General features: G+C 51.6%; 7 protein-coding genes across 7 annotated transcripts; 3 read left to right on the top strand and 4 right to left on the bottom strand.

The window, feature by feature from the left end:
- Positions 1-65: 65 nt before the first annotated feature.
- On the top strand, positions 66-2,171 carry rgsB (putative RGS domain protein (Rax1)). The gene is made up of 3 exons (XM_071030604.1): positions 66-688; positions 761-1,487; positions 1,543-2,171. The coding sequence occupies exons 1-3, from the start codon at positions 534-536 to the stop codon at positions 1,777-1,779; spliced, it is 1,119 nt and encodes a 372-aa protein (XP_070880622.1). The 5' UTR covers positions 66-533; the 3' UTR covers positions 1,780-2,171.
- Positions 2,094-3,588, bottom strand: BJX67DRAFT_328924 (uncharacterized protein). The gene has a single exon (XM_071027466.1). It carries the CDS (start codon positions 3,388-3,390, stop codon positions 2,407-2,409), a length of 984 nt encoding a protein of 327 aa, XP_070880623.1. The 5' UTR covers positions 3,391-3,588; the 3' UTR covers positions 2,094-2,406.
- Positions 3,589-4,991: 1,403 nt separating this feature from the next.
- ctpA (Cu(2+)-transporting P-type ATPase CCC2) lies at positions 4,992-9,033 on the top strand. The gene has a single exon (XM_071027468.1). The coding sequence runs from the start codon at positions 5,145-5,147 to the stop codon at positions 8,709-8,711; it is 3,567 nt and encodes a 1,188-aa protein (XP_070880624.1). The 5' UTR covers positions 4,992-5,144; the 3' UTR covers positions 8,712-9,033.
- A 295-nt stretch (positions 9,034-9,328) lies between these two features.
- On the bottom strand, positions 9,329-10,729 carry BJX67DRAFT_328952 (uncharacterized protein). The gene is made up of 3 exons (XM_071027467.1): positions 9,921-10,729; positions 9,414-9,858; positions 9,329-9,345 (listed from the first exon to the last, which is right to left on the bottom strand). Exons 1-2 carry the CDS (start codon positions 10,546-10,548, stop codon positions 9,422-9,424), a joined length of 1,065 nt encoding a protein of 354 aa, XP_070880625.1. The 5' UTR covers positions 10,549-10,729; the 3' UTR covers positions 9,329-9,345; positions 9,414-9,421.
- Positions 10,730-11,383: 654 nt separating this feature from the next.
- BJX67DRAFT_368099 (phosphoribosylaminoimidazole carboxylase ADE2) lies at positions 11,384-13,489 on the top strand. Its single transcript, XM_071030605.1, has 4 exons — positions 11,384-11,951; positions 12,016-12,113; positions 12,171-13,128; positions 13,184-13,489. The coding sequence occupies exons 1-4, from the start codon at positions 11,486-11,488 to the stop codon at positions 13,378-13,380; spliced, it is 1,719 nt and encodes a 572-aa protein (XP_070880626.1). The 5' UTR covers positions 11,384-11,485; the 3' UTR covers positions 13,381-13,489.
- A 174-nt stretch (positions 13,490-13,663) lies between these two features.
- Positions 13,664-16,893, bottom strand: BJX67DRAFT_386370 (uncharacterized protein; the record flags this gene model as incomplete). The annotated part of the gene is made up of 11 exons (XM_071034053.1): positions 13,664-14,635; positions 14,694-14,810; positions 14,861-15,215; positions 15,278-15,408; positions 15,458-15,597; positions 15,670-15,964; positions 16,016-16,206; positions 16,261-16,588; positions 16,654-16,679; positions 16,736-16,775; positions 16,843-16,893. The coding sequence occupies 11 exons, from the start codon at positions 16,891-16,893 to the stop codon at positions 13,664-13,666; spliced, it is 2,646 nt and encodes an 881-aa protein (XP_070880627.1).
- Positions 16,894-18,102: 1,209 nt separating this feature from the next.
- BJX67DRAFT_329203 (peptide alpha-N-acetyltransferase complex A subunit NAT1) lies at positions 18,103-21,247 on the bottom strand. The gene is made up of 3 exons (XM_071027474.1): positions 20,873-21,247; positions 18,789-20,756; positions 18,103-18,729 (listed from the first exon to the last, which is right to left on the bottom strand). Exons 1-3 carry the CDS (start codon positions 20,952-20,954, stop codon positions 18,266-18,268), a joined length of 2,514 nt encoding a protein of 837 aa, XP_070880628.1. The 5' UTR covers positions 20,955-21,247; the 3' UTR covers positions 18,103-18,265.
- Positions 21,248-22,136: the final 889 nt, after the last annotated feature.

The following is a 22,136-nucleotide window of genomic DNA, read 5'->3' on the forward strand; positions in this document are numbered from 1 at the left end:
ATTGAGGCGGGCCGCCTTGTGATGGCAGGAGAAACAAACTCTCTCTTCGTCGCACCGGTGCTTTCCAGAGGAGGAACACGAAAGACCTCCCGTCGTCGCGGCTGGCTTCCAAGGTTGGCTCATTTACCAACTTCGGCCTTTTTACCTCCATGAGCCTCTGGATGGCTTGTGTTCCCCTTTCCTGACCATTACTGCAGTCTGGTGGCTGTTGGTTCCCTGCCTTCGGTTTCCTCTAAGGGGAGTTGCTGTGCCTCCCCATCTGGATCAACAACGAAACTCTCGCAGCGTTGATGTCCCAATCTCTACATCTAATTCGCTTTGTCGCTCTTTACAATTGACTGTCGTTGAACACTGTAATCTGGCCAAAGCCTCAAAATATCTCGTGGACGAGCTATATACGCTTGTTTACCACCCCCCGACCTGATCACATTCGTTTCCCCTTTTTGGCCCCTCTTTTTTTCTAGTCTGAACCTGAATAACGCAACAACGCGACATTTCCATTGAGCATCCATTCGCTTAACGTTCGACTCAAAATGGCTACACCCGGTCTTATCGAATTAGAGCAGCGAAATCGCCTTCCGACGCTCTTTGAAGTCCTTAGCCGTCGGACTCTCGCCCCAGTCGACCTCTTTTCTTTCTACATTTACATGCGCGACCAGCAGCGGTCTGTTGATTATCTGGACTTTTGGTATGTCCCGTTGACGGTGATTTGCTCTTGGAACCCGCTTGCTCTATGACGTCTAACGTTAGTGTGGACTAGGCTCGATGTATCCCAGCACATGTCCCTGTGCCGCCATTATGTTCGTGAACTTCGCCGTTCGGTCTTGGTAGCAACGCCCGATCTTGAGAAAGCTGAGAGCAAGGGATCATCAACGCCTTTGGAGAACTTCGAGAGTGTGAACGATATACCCCTGGTGGAGGCTGGGCCCTCTGGGCTCCGTCATGGCCTGCGTGATTTGGATGACCGGGAAGCTGACCAGAGACTGTCTGCGTTTCTGCGCTCAGATGGTCATTCATCTAAACACTCTCCGCAGAGTAGTCTCGGTTCGCAAAATGCTGCATCCCGTACAATGTCGAACGATCCGCAACCCCGTCCGAGTTTCAACAAAAACGAATCGAATTCTCCTGGTCACACTGTTGCGCGCGCGGATATTCGATCGAGCGCTGAGAAGATTCTCTACACTTATTTGCTCCCTGGTGCAGAGAGGGAAATCGTCCTTCCCGAAGAGATGGTTTCAACTATTATCAACCTGGTAGAGGACGATGGACGAGACGATCCCGAAGTATTTGATCCGGCAAAGGACTATGTTTTTCAAGCCATGGAGCGTGACGCATTTCCGGGGTTTTTGCAGGCGAAAGCCCTTGGTAATCTTGTGCCCTTATCGATAATGGCACGATTAGCCTTTGCACTCGTCAGCTTTTGTGGAGGTTTTTGGGGTGCTTTCTACGTGGTTTTGCGCGACAAACCGAGGCACGTCCGTTGCTGGGTATGTGGAAGCGGATTGGAAAATAAGGAGTCCAGTTTTGCTAATCGTTGTGCAGGTCATTCTTCCTTTCATAATTGCATCCTACTTCATCGTCTCCTACCAGTATAAGATTGACCCGGCCATGGCCTTTGTGGGTTACAGCGAGTATACCTTCATGAACTGGTCTCCGATTCGTGAACCATATGTCCGAAAACTCCTCGTCAAACGGGCCACTGCGACCGTTTTAATTGCTGCCATCGTCGGTGCTGCTCTCAGCATTCTATTTATCCTCGTCCCTGGCACAATGCTTTAATTTATCCATTAATACAATCTCGTTCTGGATACTACGACATCATTCACCACCTTTCCACAGCGCGCCCCGACTTATGGATGGGGCACCCGGCATTCGCATAGGTACCGGGGCTACCACACCCACCCCCCACATTTCTAGGCGCTTAAAGGCCTCCTCTTCTAGATGGTCGAGTAACATACTGCCAACTCTCTTATGGCAGCATGCATTTCATTCCCATTTTGCCAGGCCAACGGCATGAGCTCCTTTGTTCTTTGTTCGTCTTGTTACTCTTTGACAATACCCCTTCGCTGCTGGACTTGTGTACGTTAGATGACTTCTACTAAACCTTGGTGTTGTGGATATACTGTTGGCTCTTGGTTGATCAGTATTAAGGTGCAATTCTAATGCAGAGATTTATTGGCGGTGTTTCTGTGCAAAGTAGGTAAAGCAAGTATAAGCAGGCGCCTCATAGGTGGAAGGAGAGAATATCTGGTGGAGGAGGACTACGACTGTCCCACTGTGTATAAACACCAAACGCTAGTGGGCTAGCCGGAAGACAGGCCAGAAGATCGAGACAGGAAAGTAATGAGATTGACACTGATAGTTATAGCAATAGCTTTAGACCAAGCTACTACGCTTGGGGATGTGCTATGATTTCTTCCCAAGGAAACGCTTCGCAGTTCTAGCGCCGGCGCTGCCCAACCCAGTTCTTGCCCCAGCACCCTCATCAATATCCATGCCAGAACCAAGAGCATCAAGCTCGTTGGAATTATCATCCCAAAACCCATCGTCATCAAACTCGCGTTTGTTGCTGCCGCCACCGAAGAAGTCCCGATTCCTCAGTGCTGTGCCAATATCTCGTGCTTTCCAGCCTAGTTTTTTAGGAGCGCTGCCCCGACCAGCGGGGTCTCCTCCTAGCCGTCCGGCCTCGCCAGGTTCGGCGTTCCACTTCGCGAGTGTCTTTTCGATGACCACGAGGCGGGTGTTCTCCTTCGCGCGGCGCTGTGCGGAGTCGGCTTTGATTTTGGCGATTTCGGCTTCGATGTCCTTAATGACCGAGCCGCAGCGGGATTCCCAGGCGCTTAGGGTGGAGATCATTGTTGGAAGGTAGGTGGGTTTGACATCTCGTAGCGGGGCGACAGAGGTCACATTTACGGTTGGTGGGGTAGTTGCAGGGGAGAGCCTGGCAGTGATTAGGGAGGAGTAGATTGCTGTTGTTACGAGAGTTTCGAGATCGGAGGGGGCTGATAGCGAGAGGGAGTCCATGAGAATTTCGTAGGTGAGGGGTTTGACGCTGGAGGCGAGGGTCAGGAGGGAGAGGAGGCGCAACTTGCGGGCTTGGTCTTCGCTGAGAAGGGGAAGATTCGGCGTTTGCTGATAGTCCTGCCATGTGCCCCAGGCAAAGATCTCAAGGAGGGTGATGTATCCTTGGAGCTCAGGAGGGGTATCCGGGGAGCGGAGGGCTTGGATCGCAGGCCGCTCGAGGAGCTCTGCGAAGACGTAGGTGTGTGGGCTGGCTGTTGCGTTTGTGATGATGTTTGCGACGAATCGGGGTGATGACGCGCTGCTAGAATCGGCCAGGTGGACAAAGGATTGAAGGGCGTCCATTGCCCTGGTGTGTACCTGATCCATCTGGGGTGGCGGTATGGTATTGATATCTCTTGGAGCTTGGTGTGGGCTGCGGGGATTAGATCGTGGACAGTGACGGAGCGTCGAGGATATAGACGTTCTAAGCTGGGTGTATTGGTTGATTAGAGAACTTTTGTCATATCATAACCAGAAGTCCCGGCCCATCCACGATGATTTAGGCCGTTCGAGAGCTAGCAATGAGGGAGTTGACGATTGTTGATGATGGAGGGTTTGTCAGTAGCTGTTTGCATTAAATACAAACAGCTCACTCCTCCAGCAAGCGACGAGCTTGCTTGAATCTTCTGTCACCACTTCACAAGCAACATTGGGCACGGCACAACTTGGGGTAAAAGGCCTCGCAACAGAAGCCTTCATTCGCAAATAAACTACAAGGCTTGTTACTCACAGAGTACCTTGGTATTATAGACAGTTGTACCATTGAGCTGGAAGCAAGTTCGCGAGAGCATCCAGCTTTCTTGACGAGATGCCTGTCGTTCCAGACCCAGGCAAACTCGGAATCCTTGAAGGTATGATCTCTTTGAGGGCTTTCGGGTGCATCTTCCAGCAATGTGGACTTCCTTAGCGCGTCGAGGATGGCTGCGTGCGTTTCCAAGCACTTTCATCGCCGTGCGATTGCTTTGTGAGAAGCAATCTCCCAGATATCCCCATTGCTTGCCTCGGAAATGACTGAGTTTATTGAATCTGCTTTAATACACCAAGGATCTAATTCCTCATTCTTTTACGCCCTCTGGATCCAATTGTTCTTACAATGGTGATGGTGGCCCGCTCGTGGCCGAGTCTGCTGATCGTTGGGCTTCACCTGACGCAATTCTCGTTCGCAATGAGGTTTGCTTAAAGTTAGATCGACGAACTCCCCGGTCTCGAGAAAAGGGGTGTTTGCATTGCCGAGAGTTTGAGCAACAAGATTCTGTGTTCTTCGTCTTGGGAGAGTGCTGGTGTCCTTGGGACGAGTAGTAGTACTGTAGATGAAACGACCAACTCGCACCAGGACTCGCTTCGAGAAAGTGGTTTCGCCCTGAGCGCCTTGGGTTTCCTATCCAGTATCAACTGCTTTGACATTGGCTCCGCACTCATTATTATTTCGAACCTGCCTGTTGCAGTTGGCAAGAAACACCACGTCTCTTTTGGGTGCCGCCGCCGAGCTTGGGATTGGTTCTGTCACGCCTTGTCCCGATGAATTTCGCCATCTTTAGCTGCAACTCTATCTCACTATCATTTGAACCCTTTGAATAAATGAATAGAAAAATCTTGGGCTCTTATTGGAACCAGAGATGAACCCTTGCTGGGTGATCGGCCGGTTCTCATTGTCTCTGCCAGAAAAGCCACCTGGAAATTAATCATACCGCGCCAATACCGCGAAGTTCTCTGCAAACCGAGGAAACCTCCATCATTCTTCGCTTTTTCGGGTTGGAATGGAGGAGAATGGTCAAATATTAGCATGGTATGAGCAAGGGCTATTGGATTAATAGTTCATCTCCAGTTTAATTGCCGACCCCGGAGAATTATTGTTGTCGCTTCTGCAGGGATACTTAATCAACATGGGGGGATGTCCCCGACGAGATTCCCGCAGCTTCCGCCCCTCTGAGTAATATCATTCTTCCTCCCTCACACTCCGCCCGTCCTCCTCTTTTGGCGCTCTTCTTATTCTCGTTTGACTCCGGTACTTGCTCGTATGCGGTGACAACTACTTTTCTCCGGCTTCTCTCGCCTGGATCTTGTTTCTGTCTGTCAATACGATGGCGGTATCGAATACAATAGGCGCCGGGGATGATGCCCTCTCGCCGACCCGATCAAGGTCACAAATGGCCACCACAACCGTCAGTGTGGAAGGGATGACATGCGGCGCATGTACCTCCGCTGTGGAAGGCGCTTTTGAAGGCGTCGCGGGCGCCGGTGAAGTCTCTGTGAGTTTAATGATGGGCAGAGCCGTTGTCCACCACGATCCCGCTCTCCTACCCACCGGAAAGGTCGCCGAAATGATCGAAGATTGTGGCTTCGATGCGACTGTTATATCTACGGACTGCTCATCAATCCCCACGCGGGGCACCAGCGATTCCAAGGATCCGGAGACGAACGTGGCGACCACAGCGCTAGCGATAGAGGGTATGACATGCGGGGCTTGTACGTCTGCAGTCGAAGGCGGCTTAACAGAAGCACCTGGCGTGCGATCTGTGAGCGTTTCGCTGCTATCGGAGCGTGCAGTCGTGGAACACGACTTGGTGACAATCTCAGCGGAACAGCTTGCGGAGGTAATCGAGGATCGTGGGTTCGGAGCTCGGGTGCTGGAAACCTCAACTCCCCAAAGTGGTTCTCGCGGCTCTCATGAATCAACGGTCCCCTCGTCGCAATCGATGGTCACTACTGTTGCTATTGAGGGAATGACATGCGGTGCATGTACGTCAAGTGTACAGGGTGTCTTCGACGGTGTGGAGGGCCTGATCCAATTCAATATCAGTTTGCTCGCCGAACGAGCAGTTCTCACCCATAATCCTATTATCCTTACGTCGCAGAAGATCATATCCCTTATCGAAGATGCCGGGTTTGATGCCAAGGTTGTGTCTGAAGTCCCAACACACCCGCGAGAAGGTGGCCTGAGCCGAGTTACGCTCGATCTTCACGGGCTGCGTGACAGCAATTCTGCTACGACACTTGAAGATACGTTGTTGCGAAAATTGGGCATCGTCTCAGCCACCATTTCCATCGCCACGTCTCGGTTACTGGTGTCCTACGATGCCTCTGTGATTGGGATTCGTGCAATTGTGTGTGCAATTGAAGCTGCTGGGTACAATGCTTTACTCGCGGCGTCCGATGATAACAATGCTCAACTGGAATCTCTAGCCAAAACCAAAGAGGTTCTGGAATGGAGACGGGCATTCCTGATCTCGCTTTCCTTTGCCGTACCTGTCTTTCTAATCAATATGATTCTCCCCATGTACCTGCCGGCGCTCGACTTTGGTGGCGTTCGCATCATTCCCGGCCTTTATCTTGGGGAGGTTGCATGCCTGCTGCTAACGATTCCCGTACAATTTGGTATCGGACGGAGGTTCTACATCACCAGTTTTAAGTCATTAAAGCATCGCGCACCGACCATGGATGTTCTCGTTATGCTTGGCACCTCCGCAGCATTCTTCTACAGCGTGTTCACTATGGTTGTAGCCGTCATCCTCGAACCGCATAATAGGCCACGCACTGTTTTCGACACGAGCACTATGCTTATCACCTTCATAACGCTTGGTAGGTGGTTGGAGAACAGAGCCAAGGGCCAAACCTCTGCCGCTCTTTCTCGACTAATGTCTCTCGCGCCGTCGACGACAACCATCTATGAAGACCCCATAGCGGCCGAAAAATCGGCAGAGGAATGGAGCAAGGCAGGTGTTGAGGAACAGAAACCGACGTCCTCGACTTCGCGCCCACCCGTGGGTCACAGAATCATTCCCACCGAGCTCATCGAGGTTGGGGACATTATCATCCTCCACCCGGGAGATAAGGTTTCAGCTGACGGGATAGTGATCCGGGGCGAAACATATCTTGATGAGAGCATGATCACCGGCGAAGCGATGCCTATCCATAAGACGAAGGGTAGTGTGGTCATCGCCGGGACCGTGAACGGCACTAGCGCGGTTGACGTCAAGGTCATTCGTACCGGCAAGGACACCCAACTCAGTAAGATTGTGAAGCTAGTTCAGGATGCACAATCAAGTCGCGCATCTATTCAGCGCATGGCGGATCTTGTTGCTGGCTACTTCGTGCCAACGATTATAAGTCTCGGGTTGATTACGTTTTTTGGGTGGATGTTCGTAAGCCACCTACTTCCCAACCCCCCGAAGATTTTCGTCGCCAAAGATGGCGGTGGTAAAGTCATGGTTTGTCTGAAGCTGTGCATCTCAGTCATCGTCTTCGCCTGCCCATGTGCCCTAGGGCTTAGTACTCCTACGGCTGTTATGGTTGGGACCGGGGTTGGTGCCACACAAGGCATCCTTGTCAAAGGTGGTGCTGTGCTCGAGAGCGCGACAAAGGTCACGCATGTTGTATTTGACAAGACTGGTACCTTGACGACCGGAAAGATGAATGTGGAGGCAGCAAAAATAGAGGCTCACTGGACATCAAACGACTTGCGCCGTCGCCTCTGGTGGCTCATCGTTGGGCTTGCCGAGATGAACAGCGAGCACCCCATCGGGAAAACAATTTATATGGCAGCATTGAGTCACTCAGGTCACTCGAATGATAGTGGACTGCCAGGAAGCCTAGGTGACTTTGACGCCTGTGTCGGTAAAGGCATATCTGCCTTAGTCGAGCCAGCCTCCGACGGAGAACGCACTCGGTACCGCGTGCTGATTGGGAACGCTGCCTTTTTAAGATCCAAGGATGTCACTGTCCCGCAGTACGCTGAGCAAGCATCTGAAGCGCCGCCAGGTTCTAAGAATTCCCAGGTTGGAATCACGCAAATTCACGTCGCAATTGACGGACAATTTGCTGGTACCATTCTACTCGAAGATACGATTAAGGTAACGGCGGCCGCTGCAGTAGCCGCGCTGCACCGAATGGGAATCTCGACTTCATTGATTACTGGAGACTCACAAGCTGCTGCTGCTTCTGTTGCTTCGGCCGTTGGCATTCCAATCGACGCTGTCTACGCCTCTGTTTCCCCTTCCGACAAGCAATCCATCATTACGTCTCTCCAAGAGACTGGTGATTGTGTCGCGATGGTGGGAGATGGGATCAATGACTCCCCCGCTCTCGCCACTGCATCGGTTGGCATCGCCCTCGCGTCGGGCACTGACGTCGCTATGGAAGCAGCTGACATCGTCCTCATGAGGCCTGATGATCTTCTCTCTGTCCCCGCGAGCCTCTCTCTGTCTCGATCGGTCTTCAACCGCATCAAACTTAATCTTGTCTGGGCGTGTGCATACAACGTTATCGGTCTCCCCTTTGCCATGGGTCTCTTCCTTCCCTTTGGCGGATACATGCTCCCTCCTATGGCAGCTGGTGCCGCAATGGCTCTCTCCAGTGTCTCTGTTGTTGTGAGCAGTCTTCTCTTGAAATTCTGGAAACGGCCCTCCTGGATGGATGTCGAGCTCCTGGAGAAAGAGATCGACACCACGTCCGAGAACTCACAGAAGAACTGGTGGGAGGAAACTCTCTTCTCTGTTACTACTCCTAGTGCAACTCGGAGAAGCGGGGCTGTGCTATGGATCCAGAGTACAGCGCTGAGAACGTGGTCGTTCTTCACGGGAAGGCCAACCCAGACGTCGAACTTCGAGCCGAGCTATGTTCCTTTGCAGACAGTCGAGTCGACCGTCTAACTCTTTGTACATCGCTTGATTGGCTCGTTGGATATTATGTGAATTGTTAACGACTTTCTGCTATGGAGTTTATGCATGATTTTGAGCCTGTCACATGTTTACTTGCGAGATACCTCTTAGTGCTCTGTGCCGATTCCATCTTGTCTTAAGTACCATCCCTCAATCAAACGGATACGACTGTCCAAGTATTTGGCTGCTTGACATTCTAAGCTTTGCTGAACACATGGTTCAGCACGCCGAGATATCGTAAGTGAACGGGCCTCGAGCTCGTTGTCCCTGCCTAACTCCGCCGAACCCAGAATTCACATTGCTGGTCGTTTCTTCCTCACCCGCCCTTCTTGGTAAGATTGTCAATTACATAGGTAGGAAAGAGCGTGCCATTGGTCGTGCCTGCCCTCCTAATCTGCTCGCGGGTTGTTCTTCCTGTTCCGCGATGGGGAGGCGACTTGGAAACTTCCAATGTTCACAGTCGCACCTTCCTGGCCGGCTCAACTTCGTAGAGAACCCCCCAAAGAGTGAGCTACCCGCGCGCGGGCCCATTTCTTCCTACTCTGGCCTCGAGGTTTTAGCCATTGAACCGCCAGAAGTGTAAAGGACTGATTCCAGGTCATCATTCGTAATGGGATTTGAAGGACTAAATGCCCAATGATAAGTCACAACACCAAATGCCATCTAACCGAGTCCATAATGCCTCTTGCTAACCTTGACACCTATTGCTTCCCAGCTTCCTGCGGTATAGTAGGTTCATCTGACAACATGATGTCCCCGTCCCCGTCTGCATCATCTTCAGCTGCTGCCGCCGTCGTAGCCGTTGATTTCGGCGTTCCGGTCCCGGTCCCCGATTCCTGGCTAGATAATTGTTCGGCAGCTGATTCCGTACTTGCGGGGGGCTGGGTGTCTGTCCCACCCTCGGTGCTCAGTAGCGTCATTTCCACACCTTTACCATCCTGAAGACCCATATCCTCGACTCCGAGAAGGGGCGGACCTCGAGCGTGGGGGATTCCCTCCGTGGGCTCGGCCGGCACTTCGCCCTCTAGAGTAGTTGTTTCGGGACTGGTGAGGATCACCTGTTGCTGTTGCGTAGTTTGATCGGTAGGTTCTGTGGAAATTTGTTGTGAGAGTGCCGGTATTGTTGCTGCTATCGAGACTGCGTATAAGAATCTGCATTAGAAGGTCACCATAGGCGGGAAGCAAAACGTGCGAAATTACCTTCATCTAACCCCACGGCTTCAGCTCCTGGAGAAGTAGTATTACTGAGCCAGGGAATGGGAGTGAGAAGGGCACCGCCCAGGGACTCGTCACTCCCCAGAGCATTATCCGCCAAGCCAACAGTACTCTCCGCACCATTTATTGCCCCATTAGGCGGGGCCGTACTCGCACCACTTTGCATCGGGAATGGGAAGACATCGGCGCTGCTAGTCACGGAAATAACCCGGTCCACGGCACGCAGGTAAGCCGGGAGTGTCCGGTAATGCGCATTTGGACGGAGAATGAGTTCCGCCAGTCGTTGTATTGTATGAGGTGGTTTAGACGAAAAGAGAGATCGTAGAGTCGACTGTATCGATTGAAGGATGAGGAAGAGTGGGGCTGGAAGTGTTGCATTTGAAGCGCCTGCCTGGGAAGCGGGAAGGGAGTCGGGGACGCGCTCTGTTGATGATGGGGGAGCGTTTGATGAAGGAGGTGGACGAGGTGGAGTTTGAAGGTCTGGGGGGGCGGTGTTCTCCTTGTTGCTGCTTGTGGGGATGTTGTTCAGGTCATGGAGGAATGAGGAGGTTGGGTTTAAGTATTGCTGCTGGAACTGGAGGGCGGCGGGAGGTTCGGGGGGTATCTGGGGCATTGGGAAGGTATTGAAGGTGATCTGGTGGGGATGCTGTTAGTTCTCCAGTAGGAGATTTGAGGTTGACGGAGCTCTCGTGCGCACATATTCCAGTCGCTCCAGCAGCGGCTCGACCATTCCGGGCCATTTCTCACTGGTAAGAGGAAGTTAGTCACTGATATAGCTCTGGAGAGCAATCTTGGACGTGGGTTCGACGAACAGGTCCATGAAGCCGCCACGGGCGGCTATCTCCAAGCTCTCTTCATCTGTTCAAATGGCGCCATTAGCATGCCGGAGCTTCAAGGACTACCCGACCAGCGAGGCGGAACGCAGGATCATGGACCGAGCACGTAGGAGCTGGACGGATAGGCACTAACCTAAAGTCATTTTTCCCGGTGCTTCTGGAGGCACAGGGCCAAGAGATCGCTTGGGTGATGCAAGAGACAAGCTTCAGGAACGCGATGCATTGCTCTGCGGAAATTGGCTGACGTATATATTACGGTACCGCGGTTGTACCGAGCGGAAAATGAGGTTTTCGTTCCTTCACCGTCAACCAGGTCATGACTCCAAGAAAGATTGCCAATTCTAACTATTTCTATAGAAAAACATGCCCCATAAAGAATTCGGAATTTTTGTCACGGAGGTGTCTTGCTTACGAAAAGGTGGCTTGAGGTCTTTTCGAAGCTCCCCCGCGAGGCCATGATGCTGCTTTGAGGCACTGGCACTGATGCTGTGTAATTTATTGCGGGGAATAGGCGGCTCTCCGCCATTGTTGCGAGTTTCGATTGGACAGGACGGGAGCTTATCGTCGTCTCACGTGATGATACTGGATTTTTTTTTTCAGGTTTCCCTGATTCGGCCGATTGCGGAGGGGTCCATGATGGGTTCTGTGTGATTCATATCGCATGGCTGCCTCTATCTAACTGTCCCTGAACTTCTGCTCCCGCTGCACATTGAGATGTGGAACTCACGCAAGGTCGGTGTCCTCGGCGGAGGTCAGCTGGGCCGCATGTTCGTCGAATCCGCCAACAGACTGAACATCCAAGTCAATGTCCTCGATGCGGAGAACGCCCCCGCGAAGCAAATCAGTTTTCATGATGGCCATGTCAGCGGCTCATTCAAGGAGCGCGAGGCTGTCCGGGAATTGGCGAAGAATTCTGACGTTATAACTGCGGAGATCGAGCATGTTGATACCTACGCCTTAGAGGAGGTCGACTCGCAGGTTCAAATTGAGCCGAGCTGGCAGGCAATTCGCACGATTCAGAACAAATTCAGCCAGAAAGAACACCTCGCCAAATTTGGTATCCCAATGGCGGATCATCGCGAGCTCCTTGAGAATACACCGGAGGAATTGGCCAAGGCAGCGGAGGAGCTTGGGTATCCATTGATGCTCAAGTCGAAGACTATGGCTTACGACGGACGTGGTGAGCTGAGAACCTGGGAGTAATTGTCGAATTCTGATAAGAGCTAATGGTATCCTTTGGTTAGGAAACTTCCGTGTCAACTCGAAAGAAGATATACCAACTGCCCTCGAATTTCTCAAAGGACGTCCATTATATGCGGAGAAATGGGCTTATTTCCAAAAGGTTACACCTACCACCCGGCATTCGAGTCCCTGGGCTAATTTGAAACTCAACAACTAGGAACTAGCCGTCATGGTTGTCAAGACTCAAAACTCCGTCCTTTCCTACCCAACTGTCGAAACTGTGCAGGAAGATTCAATATGCAAACTCGTCTACGCACCCGCTCGTAACGTTTCCGATGACATCAACCGAAAGGCCCAAGAACTAGCCCGCAAAGCCGTCGCTACATTTGAGGGCAAGGGTGCATTTGGTGTCGAGCTGTTCCTCCTCAATGACGACTCCCTGCTTCTCTGCGAGCTCGCATCCCGAGTCCACAACTCAGGACACTACACCATCGAGGGATGCGCACTCTCCCAATTCGATACCCACCTCCGCGCTATTCTCGACCTACCTATCCCTGCAGAGAGCCTCCAAATCCGTCAACCTTCCATTATGCTGAACATCATCGGTGGCGCCGCACCAGATACACACCTCAAAGTCGCCGAAGCCGCCCTATCAATCCCCAACACCGCCATCCACCTCTACAGCAAGGGCGCCGCCAAACCAGGCCGCAAGATGGGCCATGTAACAGTCACAGCACGCACAATGCATGAGGCCGAGACATACATCCAGCCGCTCATCGACGTCGTCGACGAGATCCGCTCCCAACGTACCGACATCAAGACAAAACCCGCCCCATCAGGACCCACAAAGCCTGCCCCCCAAGTCGCAGTCATTATGGGATCAGATAGTGACCTCAAAACCCTAGTCCCAGGTCTCAAACTCTTGCAGGATTACTTCGGTATCGAGCCTGCGGTGGATATTACCTCCGCTCACCGGACACCAACATTTATGGCTGAGTACTCTGCTTCTGCGGCGGCACGGGGGATCAAGGTGATTATCGCTGCTGCGGGCGGCGCCGCACATCTGCCCGGTATGGCGGCCGCGCATACGGCGCTCCCTGTAATCGGTGTACCTGTTAAGGGAAGCTCCCTGGATGGAGTGGATAGTCTTCACAGTATTGTCCAGATGCCGAGGGGTATGTCTCTTCCTCTCATTCTCTGCAATCAAGCGGACTAACGTACTCAATTTAGGCGTACCCGTTGCCACCGTCGGTATCAACAATAGTATCAATGCTGCGCTCCTTGCGGCGCGGATCATCGGAGCCTTCGACCCAGCTATACAGCGGAAGGTCGAATCGTATGCGGAGAACGCCCGAGTGGAGAATATGGAGGTAAAGAATAAAAAATTGCAGGAGTTGGGTTGGGAGAAGTACTTTAACCAGATGTAAGGAAAGTATTAATGATAAATACCAACTTTTGAATTCTAGAGGGCAGAAGCATTTTGTTTGTCCATCCATATCTCTTATCATAATTACAGCTCAATATGAAGCAGAGTGTAAAACGCAGAGGGTACTCGATTAGAACTAGTCCACTAAATACGGCAAAACATCACTCATACAATACACGAGCAACGCAGGCAAAACCAAGGGTTTGCGGCGATTACTGAAAAGGAGGTAGCAGGAAATAAGCTTTACAAGGATTGTTATCCGCCTTCGACGTCTGAAGTGAAGATCACGCAGTTTGAGGGTTGAAAGCAGTGTGTGTTCCCGCAATAGTCGAGATATCCTGAGCAGGCTTGCCGTCCAAATGTTTGGCATGACCATTGGTCACCGCAGTGCTACCGTTGCTTAGTGTCGAAGCACCACGCACTGCAGGCCCACCGTTGGTGACGCGACCACCAGCCAGTGCGCCACCATCGGTAACTGGACCTTGGGGAGCGGTGGCATCACCAGCGGCTGCGCCACGGTCACGGAGCTTGCCTTCAGCGGTAGTGTGGGGCTTGCGAGTGATATCGTCCGGTTTGGGGATGTTGGTGGACTCGGATGCGGAGCCGATGGTGAATATGGGAGACTCCCAGCGTTCGCCCTTCTTTGCCAATTCATCGTATTCAGTAGCCTTGGTGGTGATCCCTCCGGGAAGCTTGATGTCAGGGAACAGGGAGCCATCAAGGGTAGTGGTCGTCTGGACCTTCGTATCGCGCTTCGCAGCTTGCTCAGTCTTGCGCCGTCCCTCCTCCATCTTGGCACGGAAGGCATTCATGTATCGGTTGTAGACGTTTGGTGCATCTTCAGGATTCTCTTGAACGTACCCCTTCACGCGTTTGGCTTCGGTATGCACATCGTATGCAAATGCGTCACCCTTGGTAAATGCGTCTCTGATCTGCTTCTCAAGGACTTTCTGGATAACAGGACGAACAATGCGGAAGAGCAGGGGCTTGAAGATAGTGAATAGAACCTTGTGCTTGGACTTCTTGAGCTTGATGTCGATTTGGTCAAGCTTAACATTAACCTTATCGAGCTTAACAAAGTTCTGACGATCCTTCTTCTGAGCAGTAGATGCTGCGATCTTGAACGAGAAGCCTTCGCCTCCAAGGAAAATATCCATCACACCGGTGTCAGTGATGGATGGGAATCCCTGCTTCTTCTTGATGTAGTAGCTGACATCTCTCAGGTCCGCCTGGATACCGGAGACCGAGATCATCATCTAGATTGACGGTTAAAAGGGGTCGGTTCCCGGAACAAACTGGAGAGCGCTTTCTCACCTTGTTATCTTTCTTGTTACTGATCTTCTTCCGCCCCCAACGGAAGTAGTTATCACTTCCAAATTCAACCACATTTGGCATGAGATTGTCACTCTCGATAACGAGGTTTTCGACAACCTAGCGGCATGTTAGGCAGAGTCCAACAAGAGCAGCAAGGGTTTACTTACCACATCGACCATAGGATCGGACACTTCAATTCGGGGAACAGGAACGTAGCGGATATTCTCAAAAATAGAGGGTATGATGACATCCCTGATATCCTTCACAAGGTGCTTCTTGAACTTCACGTTACCGGCCTCATCGCGACCGAGGTCCTTGAACAGCTTCTGCATTGAGTCGCCGAAGGCTTTGTTCTGAGGATCCTGGTTGAACTGGTCACCTAGGAACTTGACCTCATCAAGGATGCGATCAGTGTGGGACTTGTAGCGGTCGCGAAGAAGGAATCGGCCGTGGTCAGCCAGCTCGTCGTAGTGGCGGTTCCAGTCATCCTGCATAATATAGCCCTGCTGCTTTAGGGTTTTGCTAGACGGTTTTGCGCCTTAGAATTACGTGTATAAAGAGCATGATTGCCAGCTGGGTCATACCGGATGAATGTATCCATATTCCTGAACCATCCTTTGAGTTCAGGGTCCTTGTCAGCATCGCGGTATACGTTCTCTAAGGAATCGAAAAGATCATCCATGGACGTGCTGTTTGCAAAACGTTCGATCAAAGTCTGGAGGCTATTAGAACTCAACATACACATGTGTTATTGAACAACGTACGCGAAGATTTCTTTCCATTCTCTGGACTGAGGCACTGCTCCGAGTTTCCTGGACGCTTCCCGAACCCTGATGTGCCATTTGTCTTCCTCGGCCGCCATATTTCTCAGCCAGGTCAAGTAGTGTCTCGATAGCTTGCTGGTCTATTCATCCGGACAACATGAGCATCCTACTGTATTCGCTAATTTAAGGGTTCGCAGTGTGTTATGACTCACAGTCGCGGTGGCCTTGAATCTCGATGATCATTTTCTTCAAGCGCCAGATGGTCTGTTCCCGTCGTTCTTTCGGGATCTTGTCGGACAGATAATTCACAGCCTTACCACGAACTTGCTGTGCCTTACCACCAACTTGCTGGGCCCGCTCTTTCTGATCGTCGGGGACCTTCTCCCGGGCGTGCTGATAAGCTGCACTGGCCCCGGCGTGGGGGTCAATATCCGATGTATCGGTTGGTTTTTGGCCACCAGTGGCGGTCTGTACGCCGGTCTTAGCGACGTCGGACGTCGCTTGCTCCTAGTCAAATGTTAGTGGATGGTATACTTGTGAGTGGGCAGTGGCACCTACAGCTTTGTCTTTGTTGAAACGAGACTTAATCTGTTCTCGGTATCCGGAAACATCCGGCTTCTCATGCCAGACGTTCTCTTCGGCGGGTTGATCGACTTGGGCAAGTTGGTCCTCCGATGGACGGACTCTGTTGGCGGCTTTCTGCGAAACATCCCCAGCAATGTCACGGGCGATGACAATCGCATCGTTCACTGGAAAGCTCGTAAGCTTCATAAGTGGGAATTGTAGAAGAAGGATATACTTACGAAGTTTCCGGAACTCGCCATTCGTGATCAACAAGGTTCCTAGAGACTTCAATCCTTCTCTTGCCCTTGCGGCATCCTGCTCGGCAGACTCTCTGTCCACGGAAACCTCTGGCTTTTGCACAGCCTCTCCGGAAATATGTTCGGCATCCCAGAGAAACTCCTGAAGCAATTGGCCGTCGTTCTTACTGAGAACGAGTGTCTTCGCTTGCTCGATAACTTGGCGCAAGTCCTCAATCAAGGCACGGCCTTCTTCGGACAGTTCTTGAGACGGCTTCGTAAGTGCGTCGGAGGCCAAGGCGGTATTTAGGGCGACATCACACTGCTTGTTCTAATGCACGAAAGTCGGTTACTATCAGCCGAACTAAGGAATTGAATTAGCATGTATGAACTCACAGACGGAAGCTTGCCGTATTTGAAGGCTAATCATTGTGTCAGCGATTTACGACCAGGTTTGTCAACCTCGACCATTTCCTACCTTGAAAGATGCCAAACAGCTGTAGCTTCTGGTTGATATCCTATCCAAACATGTCAGGCGGGTCTGATGACCTTCGAGAGGATTAGCAATAAGTAAAGGGAGCGCACCTTTTCTTTCTGTCTAGTGTCCGTTGGACGATTGACCACTCTGGAAGACATGATGAATGGCCGGGGGCGCTATCACCGGCTGTGATAGCGTGCAATTAGGGTTATGAGGTATGAAAACGGGATTATTTCGCGAACCTCGATTACCGGCCGCAATTGATATCGCGGATTCAATTGAGGGACGGAGAGCTTGGTAGCAAAAACAAACAACCTGGCGAGGAAAGGGATGGCGTAGCTGGGGTATCACTGGAATGTTGTTGAAGTTGGAATGCAGGAGAAATTGCCTTGATAAAAAGGATTGCAAAGGAGAAAATGGAGCCAGGAAATCTTATAGCCAAACCGTGGAAAGTTCCTGTCAGCCATCCAAAAACTACGTCACCGTGTCGTTGTGAGTGTAGCGACTGTGGGAAACGAAGATCGAGAAGTATCACAGTCAAGCATGAGATCATCTCGAGGCCTTGGCCGGAGGATGGTGTGCAGGTGGCGGGATCAGCGTTGAGCAGATCAATCCACTAAACTCTCCAGACACCATTAATGGGATATCAAACTTCAAAGTCTCCATTTTGCTTTGATTCACATGTCTGTATTCCTAGCTAGGATATGAGCTGCCATGAACCTGCTCAATTGAGCGATCCCCTGGCAGCTCCCCAGGGTTGGTGGAGCAAGGGAGCTCAACGCAGCTCTGACGAGTGGGAACCTGTTGCGATCAGGGCTTCGTCAAAAGCTCCAAAGGACCGAAGGACGAAACCAGGGCTGATGGTGGTTGGGTCTGGCCTTTGATTCTCCCGACGTCAAACGGCGTGTTTTCTTCGCAGGCGAGTGTGGAAGTGGGAGGAAGTTCCTGGATGGATAAGATTGTTGTTTGGGCTGCATCATGGTGACGTAACCACTTTAGGTAACTAGTTACTGCGTTCAGCACCACAAGTCCAGTCCCTTGCGACGAATCAGGACAGGTCGGGCGAAGACTGTCGCCCCCAGCTTTCATCATCCAGGATGATTTCTTGACGGGGCCTCCATTCTGCTTCGAAATGAGAATCGAAAGTCGAGACCCACCCTTGTCCCATTGCCTTTCGCCAGGGCTTGGTATCGAATCGAAGCATCCTTAACCCTCAAGGCCAGCCTTCTCCTTGACTCTCGGGAGAGACATTTTCAACTTAAATGCGTCACTTTCCTCATGATATTTTCGCTATACTATATACTCCAAGTTTGGTTCGTAAAACGAAACATGCCCGACTTGCATTCCCTTTCTCGAGCCTGCAAAGGCTCCACGCCAAACATACTCATACACGGTCTCTTTTGCTTCGTTTTTGGTGGAGATATTCGATATCGACTCTTGCTTCTATAGGTCTCGCTGTGAGAACGCTTGAAACCAACATTACTTGCCATAACTTTCAGACACCAACAGAGAAGGAGTCAAGATTCTCCGCTAATCGAGTCTGAATAAGGTCGACTCGGGCCATTTGCTGCTGGCTTTCTGCGCGTATGCCATCTTCGCGGCCTGGCTGCTTCCCCATTCGCCCAGTAAGTCTAGACCAGCAAGCGCGGCCTCAAGTGACACAATTTCCGCATCTAGAGTTGAATTAAGCTCCGTTTCGTTTTCTGATTTTGACTCAGGGGCCAAAAGTTGCTGGCAGGCAAGGTATGCGTGCCGGTGGGGAATACTGTCGCTGTATGCTGCAATGAAGGAAGCGTTCCATTCGTCGAGCTTCAGCGATTTCGGGAGAAGATCCTCAAATTCCGCGTCGACAACCTCCGCAACCTGGGGCGGAAGAGGCTCGACGAGCTGAGTCAAAGCTTGACGGAATCGGAGAAGTTGGACATGGAGAGCAGGGTTTGATGCATCGATGGAATGGGCCGCTGAAAGACACTTAAGAGCAAGTGCGAATTTGCCTAGAAAGGGCGATTGGTCAGCGATAATCGCAAAGTGCGTACGGACAAATGTAACGTACCCCTGCGAAGGTACACCTCGAACCCAAGACATTGGGCTTCTATATTCTCGGGGCAATATTCCAACAATGGCGTAAGGAATTTCAACGCCTCCTCGAGCGGTTTTTGCGTCTGGACAAGCTTGTTTCCGAGAGGATCAGGGTCTTCCTTCTTGACCTCTCCGTCTGTACTCTTAGGGTTTGCAGCGGCCTTCCTAATAGCCTCCCTTTTCTCCGCCTCCGCCTTCTCTAGTCGTTGCTGCTCCTTCTTCGCTTTCTTCAAAGCCTTCTTACGTTCCGCCTCGTCGGCCTCATTGCTACCATTGACACCAGGGATGGGTCCGTAAGCCAGGTCTGGTTGAGCGTGGAGAAGCAAATAGGCCTTAATGGCAGAGATTGCGATCCGAGCGTAGAAGGGGTGCTCGCGCAGGCGATCTTCCCAGCGGACCATATCAACATAGGCTCGGATCATGCCTTTCCGTAGGGAGAAGCTGTGGAAATCAAACTGATCTTCTTGCCACACGTCAAAGATATTGAAAACGGCATGGAAGCGCTTGAGGGCAAGCCCGAGCTTGCGCTGCCGCAGATACGCCTCGCCGTCCTCCGTCAAATACCACACACATTGCATTTCGTGGAGGTCACCCAGAGCACCGCCAACTGTCTCGTTTCGGGTGAATTTGCTCATGTTATCAAGCGCCTTGTCATTCTCGTTATTGCGGAGCTGATACTTGGCGGCCTTGGAATTGATATAGCGGTCCTTTTCGTCCATTTTCCTAGCTTTCTCCATCTCTTCTGCCGCCTTCTCAAAATTTCCATAGTGCTTCCATATCCTAGCCTTGGTCATCTGGTACTCAACAGCCTTGGGGGAGAGCTCAATGGCCTTCTCCACGTTCTGGAGAGCCTTTGACAGGTCACGACTGAGGTGGTAATTGTAGTGTTGGGCAAGGAAATAATATGCGGACGAGAGGAAGTCGGTATTGTCCTTAGCGGCAGAGCCATCGGCTGAACCATTGGGCTGAGGCGCTGAAACATAGGCTTCCACTAGTCCCTGTACGGTATCACGCTTACGAGAGTTGGTGTAAAGGAGTTTGATGTTCGCGAAGAGTGACGGGGCACCTTTCTTCAGCATCCGCCGCAGATACGCATCGGCAGCCTGCTTAAAATCTTCCCCTTCTAGAAAGTCTAGCGGGATTCTCCGAGGAGCATCGCCTCGCGGATGCTTTTCCGCCCAAGAATCATACAAAGTTTTCAGAGCTTTATGGTTGTCGCCGGGGATATCGTTGGCTCTGATCAGACCGTCGTAGTAGAGGGAATTCTCCGAGTTGCGTTCCAGGAGGGCCGTATACGCTGCGGTTGCTTCCTTCTTCCTGCCAAGGCGAAGAAGGTAGTCCGCTTTCATTTCCATCACGGCGAGCACGTCGGAGATGCGGTGACCCACAGACTCTAGGTGTTCCAGCGCCTTCTCAAGCTCTCCTGATTCGGCGATGACCATATTCTTGTACAATGTGGCTTCCGAATGTTCCATATCTGAGAGCGGTGGCGGCGTCTTCAATGTCTCTTCATAGGTCGTCAGCACCTTTTCAGCCTCCTCTAGATCCCCCGAAAGATGGTGTGCGATAGCGAGGGCAGTCCAATTCTGTCGAAAGGCTGGTCGGGCCTGCAGCATAGCGGTTCTGCTTTGTATATACCCCTGGTAATCACGCATTTGCATCTGGAGCAGGGCGAGATCACGCTGGATGGGCTGAGATTCCGGCTCGATCCTCAATGCAAATCGGTACGCCTTGATAGCCTCCTCGTAGTTCTTCTCCGCCCGATAGAGCAAGCCGTACACATGCCAGCAGATATGCGACCTCATATCGTTCTTCAGCGCTTCCTTGGCCAAAGCGAAGGCCTCCTCCTGTTGTCCTTGGTTGCTCATGATCAGAGCCTTCATCGCTAACGTATCGCCATGGTTTGGAGTTTTTCGAAGGATTTGTTCAGCTGTTTTGATGCCTGTGATTTCCCGAAAGAAAGAACAAGAAAAACGTGTGACAGTCAGCCTTTTGCGTCCGACCGCATGGGAGATCTACGGCATCCACCAGCGTGGTCAATTTGATTCCGGAACTCACCCTTCTTGTACTGCTTGTTCTCATAGTGGCGGACCACCTGCCGGAACAGGGAGGCATCCTTCGAACCCAATTGCTGCGGCATAGTGGGCGTTGCAGAATTGTCGGCGGAGTTTTGTTCGAGAGAAGGGCAAATGGAGCTGGATGTGCGCGGGGGAAGAAAAGCGGAAACGAGGAGCTGCGCAGCAGCAGCAGCAGCAGCGCCAGCAGTCAGGCAGCGATAAGCTCAGCTCTGCGGCCAACGCGACGACAGGTTCCCAATTCAGAGACGATAATTGACAACGAGGCTCATCCAGAATTTTTCAAGCACCCCTGTTGGACTGCTGATGCTTGCGCTGGAGGTTTCGCCCTTGGTCCTCGAGGAAAAGTCTGTGACAAGCCTAATGATTGCGGTATCCAGGCGTCGCTTTCGTGCATTTATTTGCAACCACACCCTTGGTCGACGCCAATGGAATGCCGGTCAAGGACAATCATTGAAGACAATCTCAATGGACAGGGCTGCAAAATACCCGGTACAATCCAGCCTTAGTAGTGTCTCCAGTGTTACTGCTTCTGCGCCACACCTGCTGTGTTTGGCAAGCTGCGCAAGGGAGCGATCTTGGTGCATCATACAATGCTCGATGAGATGCATAAGGGAAGGCCATCTCCAAATAATCTTATCAGGCACAAGTAATGATATGCCTTCTTAATACCCCAGGTTACATGATGCATAATCTTCGTCTGTGCAACGCCATAATCGAGCCACCCAGGTCCAAGTTCAACCGCCCATCCACTGGTATGAAACTAATTTACGATCTACGACCGGTTGACGAATGTATTTGCATATGGCAAGTGTTCCCAGTGCGTATCTGCTCAATATTGGAGCTTTTGTGCTAGAATAGGCCTTTTTCGACGGTTTAGCCCGCCAGGTTTTATATATCTAGCCAGACAAGAAAATGTTCAAGAAGAAAAGCCTTCTACTCCCGGGGCAATGCGCTACAGACGGATTGACGGCCTATGTTTGTGGACGCCTCACTACTAGTATATTTGGGGACAAGACGACGAATCCGCAATTGCGGCGGCGATATTATGTCTTGAATGAAGATGCACATCCAGCTCGGCGCAGAGCCGCCCCGACGTTCTAAAACTGTGGCACCAAATATCTTTAGCCAGACACACAACAGCCTCGGGATACGCCGTATGATCTCTTCCTAGTTTTAGCACTGGACTATCTTCTGAACCGGACGCCACATGACGCTATAAAAGTACATGATCATTAATGAGAAGG

The sequence above is a fragment of the Aspergillus lucknowensis genome, assembly GCF_044049455.1.
Source record: "Aspergillus lucknowensis strain CBS 449.75 chromosome Unknown BJX67scaffold_87, whole genome shotgun sequence".
Taxonomy (NCBI): Eukaryota; Fungi; Ascomycota; class Eurotiomycetes; order Eurotiales; family Aspergillaceae; genus Aspergillus; species Aspergillus lucknowensis.